Source organism: Myotis myotis, unplaced genomic scaffold, assembly GCF_014108235.1.
Source record: "Myotis myotis isolate mMyoMyo1 unplaced genomic scaffold, mMyoMyo1.p scaffold_m19_p_6, whole genome shotgun sequence".
Classification (NCBI taxonomy): Eukaryota; Metazoa; Chordata; class Mammalia; order Chiroptera; family Vespertilionidae; genus Myotis; species Myotis myotis.
In genome coordinates this window covers 86,714,809-86,724,207 of record NW_023416368.1, presented here as the reverse complement: position 1 = coordinate 86,724,207, position 9,399 = coordinate 86,714,809, and the positions used below count along the sequence as shown (strand labels likewise).

Sequence of the window (9,399 nt, the reverse complement as noted above, 5' to 3'; positions counted from 1 at the left end):
CCCAAACCCTCTGGGTTCCCCCAACATCCACCTGTGAAAGGGCCTCATCTGGGCCTGGGAATACAGCAAGAACACATTACATGTACACTGGGTGAGCCTGTCCTGGGGGGTGGAAGTGGCTGGTGTGAGATGTTTTCTCTCTGCAGGAGTCCTTGCACGGTAGGTCAGTCAATCAACAAACACTGACTGGACTGAACGATTCTCCCAGGCCTGCAGGAGGCTGAGGATACACCACAGCCTTGGGGAGCGGTCAGCAGGGCCACCAGTCATACAGCCGGTTCTGCCAGATATCAATCTGGCCCCATCCTTGGGGCCGAGGGTTGACGTGTGAATTACAAAATGGCCTTGTGAAAGACAGAGAGATACAGTGCCAGCCCAGAGGGCAGGGCCTGGGTCCCCTCCCTGCGGCCAGAGAAACACCTGCCCTGGACTGGGGAGGTGGCTGCCCATCAGGCTCCAGGCAAGGGCAGGAAGGGAGGGAAGGGCTGCGGTCTTCGGCAGTAACCTGATCCTCAGGAATGCGGCGGGGCCAGATGCACCCCCTACCCGAAGCCGGTGCCTCTCTTCTGGTCGCCCCCGGGGTCCTACCACCCGGGTCTCCGCCATCCCTGCCCTCTCCAACCCATGGAGCCTAAGGTCCCGGGACTGCCCCTACTAGCCGCACCCAGACCTGCGGGGTCCTGAGCGCCCGGGACCATCCCCGGCTAGCCTCACCCCCGGAACGACCCTCGCCTCACCCCTTTCAGCTTCCTGCTTAACTCCTTTTTTTCCGTTTTATTCAATAGGTTTTAAGTTTCTGCATCTTCAAGTAAAGACCAAACATTAAAGCGAGTTGCAGGTTGCTTTAAACAAGACAGCAGATCTCTCTGCGCTGGCCAGAGGCCAGAGCCCGGGCGATGGGGGTGGGTGGGCTCAGATTAAGCCTCTGTAGGGAAAGGGAGGACCGGCTGAGTTCTGGTTGGGTTTGGGCAGGTCGTGGACCCCCTCTGGACACTGCTCTAGGAAGTGGGATAATGTCCCCAGACTCTTGAAGCTGCTGGGAGAATAAAGCTGAAAATACAGTCCGGAACAAATAATCACCCACCTCAGTTTTGGTGTGGACTCTGCCACCTCACTTTCCTTCTCTCCCTCCGTCTCTCTGGCGCCCCCCCAATCCAGCTCCACCTTTCTCTGCCCTCCATCAATGTGGCCAACTGGCTTCTGCCCCAGGGCCTTTGCACTTGCTGTTCCCACTGGGACACTCTGCCCTTGATTATCTCCTGACTTGCTCCTTCATTTGGCACCACCTCCTGTGATTCCTCTCCCAGATTACTCAACTCTAAAAAACATCCTCCTTTACCCTCCATGGAAGAAGCACCATTTATTCTCCAGGAAGCTGTTTGCCACTTTCTTCTTTCGGAGCTTGTGCTGGGCGGGTGGGGTTGTTTGTGTCATTCATGTGTGTCCCATCACTGGGCTCACAATAGGTGCTCAATCAATGTACATGGAATGGATGAAGGAAGGAATGGTAGTTATACCTAGCTCACTGGAAGGGGCTGGTTGATGGACTTAGGGTCTCCTTGATCTGCCCAAGAAGCCCCCAGTCTCAGGGACAGATCTGGACACAGCCCCTCTTCCCAGCCCTGTGGGGTCAGGGCTGGCCCAAATGGAGGGGCAGGGCTGGGGTGTCCCAGAGAGCTCCCTGGCTGGAAGGAAGGAAATGGTAGGGAAGGGCATTAGGTCAGAAGGAATAGTAAGTGCACTGCAGAGGAGCCTGGGGGGTGGGGGTGGGGCGGGGTCAGGCCTTAGAAAGTGAGGCTGGTAAAGTCTGCCACTGCACTTAGAAGCTAAGGTCTTCCCCTCCCAGCTTCAAGGACCCTCCCCTCCCCTCCCCTATTTGGGGTATACTGAGCCAGACTCAAATGGTGGACAGGGTTCAGTCAGATGGAAGGGGTCTAGGGAAGTCTCCAGGGGCATGGCATGGTTAAAGAAGGCTTCTTGGAGGAAGGAATACTGGAAGTGGGTTTTGAAGGATATGTAGGAGTTTGCCTGGAAGCTACAGAAGGGCACTCCAGGCTAAGGAAACTCCAGACCAAAAAACAGCCGTTAAATTTGGCTGCATGGCCCTAACCGGTTTGGCTCAGTGGATAGAGCGTCAGCCTTCGGACTCAAGGGTCCCAGGTTCAATTCCGGTCAAGGGCATGTACCTTGGTTGCGGGCACATCCCCAGTAGGGAGTGTGCAGGAGGCAGCTGATCGATGTTTCTCATCAATGTTTCTAACTCTCTATCCCTCTCCCTTCCTTTCTGTAAAAAATCAATAAAATATATATTTAAAAAAAATTTGGCTGCATAATAATAAAGTAAAACAAAGATAGTGAACATTTGTTAAGCCTATACTGTTTCTGCAAATCCAGTGAAAATCCCAATACACCATGAGATAGGTAGGAGTATTTGCTCCATTTTCATGAAGAGGAAACTGGGACTCAAAGAGGTAACCTGCCTTGGCTTCCATATGCCTCCGTTTCTCAAGGTCTGTCTGCTGGTCAGTCTTTCAGCTCAGGCTGCCTCTGCCCACAGATCACCAGACATTCATCTACCAATTAAGGTAAAAAAAAAAAAAAAAAAAGCCCTGGCCGGTTTGGCTCAGTGGATGGAGCGTTGGCCTGCGGACTGGGGGGTCCCAGGTTTGATTCCGGTCAAGGGCATGTGCCTTGGTTGCGGGCATGTCCCGGTGGGGAGTGTGCAGGAGGCAGCTGATCGATGTTTCTAACTCTCTGTCCCTCTCCCTTCCTCTCTGTAAAAAAAACAATAAAATATTTAAAAAAAAAAAAAAAAAAGGTCAGGACCCACAGTCGGGGTGGAGCCTCCCCAGGCCACCCAATCACTCTCCTGCCTTGGAGAGAAGCATGGCCCCCTCTCTTCCAATCTTGCTCCAGCGAGGGGTCCCAGGATGGGGCTGGCTATAGGTTCGGCCTCTACTCCCTTCCAACAGGGGTCCCTTCATGCCCAAGCTGGGACCCAAGAGGACAGGTCAAGAGGGCACAGAAACTTACATGCCTGGAAACAGACACGCATGTACACAAGGTACCCTGCTCCACACATGAACACACACACAAGCACAGGTAGACAAGTGTGTACACAGATACACACCCACATGCCTGGCCCTCTGCCTGCCAGGCCAGTCCAGGCCTCTTGCCCATAATCACAGTCTCACTCTTAGCCTTTTTGCTCCAAGGCCATTGAGGGCAAGGCCAGGTGAAAAAGGGAGTTGGGGGGGGGGGGTGCACCTCCCCACAGGCTAGTTACACAAACCAAGGCCAGAGATGGCCACGGCAAACACAGCCAGGCAGTGTTCTCCTTTAACACTCTGCGTCCGCTGTACGCCAGGTAGGCCCCGTACAGGGAGCTGCGGAACTACCAGGCCCAGGCAGTGTTCTCCTTTAACACTCTGCGTCCGCTGTACGCCAGGTAGGCCCCGTACAGGGAGCTGCGGAACTACCAGGCCCAGGAGAGACGAGGTTCTTAGCTTCTTGAGCCTTACGATCCACTCCATCTGGATAATTCCAAGGTAATGAGAACAAGGTGAGTAGGAAGGGCCTCTCTGAGGACACACTTTGCACTGGGCCAAGGAATCACCAGAGGGCATAGCAGGTACAAAGGTCCTGGGGTAGTAATGATCTGGGAAGCCAAGGTTCAGCGAGGGTAAGGGTGAAAGGCCAGAGGAGGAAGAAGGGTGTGGACTCGGAGCCTCCACCACCTGGCTGAGAAGGAGGCTCCCTCCTGAGTGGGGTGGGAGCCAAGGAGGGGTTGTATGCAAGGGCTGTCTGTCAGACTCAGATATCCCAGGGATCCCAGGGGGGTGTTGGGGGGGTTGTTCCCTCCCTCCTCCCTCGTATCCCATCCCCAGCCAGCCTTTAGGGCGGCTCATTAAGCCCTAACAGTCATGATAATGGTAATAAGCAGGTAATAATTACCAGCTGGGATAAGAGAGAAAGGGGGGAGGAGGGAGGAAGAAAGGGGGAGGGAGGGAGGGAGAAAGGGGGAAGGGGGAGGGAGAAAGGGGGAAGGGAGAGGGCGGAATGGGGCAGGGGGCGGGGTATTAAAGGAAAAACTGTAGGGCACTCTAACCGGAGGACCCACAGCAGGCCTTGGCAGACCTAGAGTTAAAATGTATGCGGTTGCCCAGGGGCATGGACCGCAGGGTTCTAAGGGCTGGTCACTCGCTGAGCCTGATTCGCATCTGTCAGGAATTTGGACCCTCTGCTTTAGAGGGCTCCCAGTGAACAATATTAAGATCAAAGCGCGTCCAGCAATTTCTGGCAGCCCTCCTTTCCCCTCCTCTGTCTGTTTGAGGCACACACACCACCGGACATGGGAGTGAGGGTGGGTGAAGGCAGACTTGGCTCACATCTCCGGCGAGTCACTGGCCACCGCTCCCCACCCCTTCAGGCCCCAGAGCGCACAGAGACTGGCCGAGATGCGTTAGGGGAACCACCGTCTGCGCAGTGGAACGGGAGGCGCCAGGGAGTTATCCATCTGGGACCCCATATCCCCCACCCCTGTTCCCCGGGACCAGCACCGCCCCCGCCGAACTGGCCCCACGCGCAGACGCGGGGCGGGGCTTTGGAGCAGGCGGGCGCCTGGTGGCCGAGCCTATCACGCCACCCCGGACGTGCCTTGGCGGGAGGCGGCGCTGGGGGCCTTCATTGTACACAGCGATCCCGGGGCGGGGTGACCCGGCCCAGACGCGCGGCCCACCCCCATGATGTCAACCCACAAGGCAGCGCGCTGTTGTGCCGTTTACCGCGTGTCACCGGGGCAACGGCAGCCGGGGGAGCGTCGATGGCTTGGCCACGCCCTTCTATGTAAATGAGATACGTCATCCGCGCCCAATGGCGAGCGGGGGCAATGAGCTCATCGCGCTGGGCCGAGGCTATAAGAAGGCGCGCGGGTTGCGCGGCGCAGGAGCCGCCGCCAACGGAGGGCCGGGCGCAGCGGCCACAGCCTGGGCGGGCTCAGGGCCAAGCGGACGGGGGGGGGCCCGGGCCTCTCGGGAGGCCGCGGCCACTCCCCTCCCCCCCGGACCGGCGCGGCGGGGGAGGCGGAGGATGGAAACACCCTTCTACGGCGATGAGGCGCTAAGCGGCCTGGGCGGCGGCGTCAGTGGCAGTGGCGGCGGTGGCAGCTTCGCGTCCTCGGGTCGCCTGTTCCCCGGGGCGCCCCCGACGGCAGTGGCCAGCAGCATGATGAAGAAGGATGCGCTGACGCTAAACCTGAGCGAGCAGGTGGCAGCGGTGCTCAAGCCCGCGGCCGCGCCGCCCCCGGCCCCCCTGCGCACCGACGGCGCCCCTGGTGCGGCGCCCCCCGACGGCCTGCTCGCCTCGCCGGACCTGGGGCTGCTCAAGCTCGCCTCGCCAGAACTCGAACGCCTCATCATCCAGTCCAACGGGCTGGTCACCACCACGCCGACGAGCACGCAATTCCTCTACCCCAAGGTGGCGGCCAGCGAGGAGCAGGAATTCGCCGAGGGCTTCGTCAAGGCCCTGGAGGACTTACACAAGCAGAACCAGCTGGGTGCGGGCGCAGCCTCCGCTGCCGCAGCGGCCGGGGGACCCTCGGGCACGGCCCCGAGCGCCGCGCCTCCTGGCGAGCTGGCCACGGCGGCGGCCACGCCCGAGGCGCCGGTCTATGCGAACCTGAGCAGCTACGCGGGTAGTACCGGGAGCGCGGGGGGCGCTGCGACGGTCGCCTTCGCCGCGGAACCCGTGCCCTTCCCGCCGCCGCCCCCGGGCGCGCTGGGGCCGCCGCGCCTCGCCGCGCTCAAGGATGAGCCTCAGACCGTGCCCGACGTGCCGAGCTTCGGCGAGAGCCCGCCGCTGTCGCCCATCGACATGGACACTCAAGAGCGCATCAAGGCGGAGCGCAAGCGGCTACGCAACCGCATCGCTGCCTCCAAGTGTCGGAAGCGCAAGCTGGAGCGCATCTCGCGCCTCGAGGAGAAAGTGAAGACGCTCAAGAGCCAGAACACGGAGCTGGCGTCCACCGCGAGCCTGCTGCGCGAGCAGGTGGCGCAGCTCAAGCAGAAGGTCCTCAGCCACGTCAACAGCGGCTGCCAGCTGCTGCCCCAGCACCAGGTGTCCGCGTACTGAGCCCGCGCGCGGGGCGCATGCGCGGCCCCCCTCCCCGAGAGGCGGGCTCGCGTGGGGGGGGGGCGTGGGTGCCCCGGACTTGGAGAGGGCGTGGCCCCGGGGACGCCCCCGGATGGTGCCAGGACTTGGAGAGGGCGCCGCACAGTCGACAAGCTGGAACCCCTGCTGCCGGGGGGCCAGCGCATGACCCCCCCCGCCCCTCCCTCACGCTGCCTCTACCCTCTGCGCGTGGCCATCCCGAGTTGCACAAACCCGCGCGCCCGGCTGCCCCTTTGTACGCACCGCCGCTGAAGAGGGTTCCGAGGGGGCGCAGCCTGAAGCCCTGCGTTGCCTTTTCTTTTACTTTTTTTGCATTTGGAAGAGAGAACAGTGTTCGATTCTGCCCTATTTATGTTTCTACTCGGGAACAAACGTTGGTTGTGTGCGTGTGTGTTTTTTTGTGTTGGTTTTTTTTTAAAGAAATAGGAAGAAGAAAACTACTCCTCCCTTTCCTTGCTTTCTGCCCCCGCCCCTCCGTTCTTCCGACAGACACCCACCTTTCCTCCCCACCCTTTTTGCTTTTTTCTCCCCCCCCCCCTCCCCCGTTTTGTTTTGCTACGAGTCTACATTCCTGTTTGTAATACTTGGTTCGCCCGGTTTTCTGTTTTCAGTAAAGTCTCCTTATGGCAGCTCGGCTCTCCGCCTCCTCCTTCCCCGCCGGGGCCTGCCGGGCTGCGCGAGGCCTGGCCCGCTCCCCTCCCCCCGCGCCTCCTCTCCTCTCCTTCCCGGCTCGGAGGGGGGAGCTGGCGCCGGGGAGGGGCCCGCACCTCTGGCGCGGGGCGAGCGCCATCTAGGCGGGCCTGGGCGCCGGGCCGACTACCGTCCGGGCTGGGCGGGGGAATCGCTGGAGATGACAACCAGCGATTGGAACTAGCAAGCTTGCGGGTTGTCCCCTTTGGGGGGGAATGACTGCGGGTTGGGAAGGGGACAGCCCCAGCCGGAGGCAGGAAGAAAAAGGCAGAAACTTTGACTTTCTGGGCCTGTGTTTCCCTGTCTGTGAAATGGGCAGAACAATCGTCAACCTCCGTAAAATTGTGAAAATTAAGTTTGTTTACAGAGCAATGTTTGGCTTAGTCAGTGCTCAATCTGTTTATTATTGATTAGGGGCTGGGGGAAAGTGGCACAGGGATCTGCGCCAGGTGGTCTTTATCTAGAACTGGAGGTGGGGTACCTGCTGTGGGGCCTCCCTTTTATGGCACTAACTGGAAGCCCAGGATTTTCCAAATACTTCCTGAAAGCACCTCCCCCTACGTTATACTCCCCCATTCTGAGAAAACTCTTAGAGTGGTTGAGTGACGGGCTTGAGATCACGCAGCCTTGTTGTTGTTGTTGTTGTTGATCCTCACCTGAGGACACTTTGCCCATTTATTTTATTTTTTTAAGAGGGAGACATTGCTTGTCTCCTCCATGTGACCTGACCTGGACCTGGGATCAAACCTGCAACCAGGTATGTTCCCTTGACCAGGAACGGAACCTGAGACCCTTAGGTGAGCAGGCTGACACTCTAACCACTGAGCTCACAGGCCAGGACCACAGCCTTTTAAGAAGACTGTACAGGGACATTTGGACCTGGGTTTCTCACCTTCAGAGCCCTGACTGCCAGGCTGCCCTCTTCCCTGGCCTCATCTAGGCTTTGCTATTGTGTGGGCCAAAGACCTGGGCTTGGGTGTCTGCCTTGGGGCCACAGGGGGATGTGAGCATTGGTGGCCCAGGACACAGGGCAAGCTGGGCTTTTAGTGTGTGTTGGACACTGACTCTCCCCAGCCCTGCTCAGACGGTGACTGAATTCTGCCTGATTTGCAGGTACAAAGCAAGAGTGGCATATGCCCACAGTCTCGGCCGTTGAAGAGTGGTACCTCACCATCTACACGTTCCCTCTAGCCCTGGTCATCCTGTCTGCCCACTTCTTGAGGCTTTAAGAGCTGCTTTGGGGTTTGGTTTTAACCATGTGACTTCACCTGGCACCACCTTCTGGCAGACATTTCAGGAGGGGCGCCAGAGTGAGAAGAGGGGTGATGCTGAGATGGTGTCTTGACACAAAGTAGACCAAGAGCCATGTTTTAAGGTGCCAGTTTGCCATCTTGTGACCTCAGCCAAGTCTCCCACTTTGGCCTTTTCCTGAGGAGCTGTGATGTGGGTGTGTTCACATCCAGGCAACATCTCCCAGGGCGGAAGTTGGAACAGCTTGGGGGATGAACAACAATGACATAGCTGATACTCAAGTGTGCCCGGTCTATAGAGAAGGAGACCTAGGGAGGTTGCAAGATTTGCCTAAACTGTTCACTCACACTCTGATGACAATTGTGTGTTTTTTCCCCTACACGAACCAATTCTCCAACTCTCCAGACACCAACCGGGTTCCCTCCAGTTTAGTTCTGACAGTTTACCTGGAATGAGCATGGACTCCACAGGTGAAGGGCTCAGTCCCACAGAACTGCCCCCACTATGGACACCAGCACAAGTCTCAGGTTGCCGCCTGTATTTCTGACCAATCAGCTATAAACTGGGGGCTTCCACCACTGCTTCCTCAGATTTGACCATTTGCTAGGACAGCTCACAGGGCCCAGGAAAGCATTTTACTTACTAGTTTACTGATGATAAAGGATACAACTCAGGAACTGCCGGATGGGAGAGATGCACAGGGCTCTAAGCTTCTGTGCCCCCTCTGGGCTGCCACCCTCCCAGCACTTCCACGTGGTCACCAACCAGGAAGCTCTCTTGAATCCCAGAGGTTCCATTGTATAAGCACAACTGATTGCATCTTTGGCCTTTGGTGGTTAATTCAATCTCCAGCCTCCCTCCCCTCCCAGAAGGTTTGAAAGGTGGGGCTGGAAGTTCCAACCCACTAATTAAGCCTGGATCCTTCTGGAGACCTATCTGCAGCTGGACTCTTGCTCTGGCGACTCCCCTGGGAGGCCCAGCTGAGGCCCCTGGGCCTGGCTGTTGTGGCTTTGGCGGGACCTGCTGAGCGGAGGCCAAGGTGTGTGTCAGCCTCAGCCTTGCCAGCAGTGATTCATTCACACCAGGCCTCGGCCGGCCTAGCCCCAGGAGGTGATGGGATGGCAGCTTCACTTCCTTCGCCAAGGCTGTGGCTAAGAGTCAATGCCCATTTCCACCAGGCGTGCGTGGATCCCAAAGGGGCCTTGGGCCCAGCCCTACCCTGAGGAGCCTTTGTCCTCAGAGCAAGACACAGATACCTGCTTGCTTTCTAAGAAGCAAGCCTCGCAGTGT

The 9,399-nt window shown here is 58.4% G+C and overlaps 1 protein-coding gene across 1 annotated transcript; it reads left to right on the top strand.

Moving 5' to 3' along the window:
• The first annotated feature begins 4,927 nt into the window (after nt 1-4,927).
• On the top strand, nt 4,928-6,797 carry JUND (JunD proto-oncogene, AP-1 transcription factor subunit). Its single transcript, XM_036311761.1, has one exon. It carries the CDS (start codon nt 5,089-5,091, stop codon nt 6,127-6,129), a length of 1,041 nt encoding a protein of 346 aa, XP_036167654.1. The 5' UTR covers nt 4,928-5,088; the 3' UTR covers nt 6,130-6,797.
• Nucleotides 6,798-9,399: the final 2,602 nt, after the last annotated feature.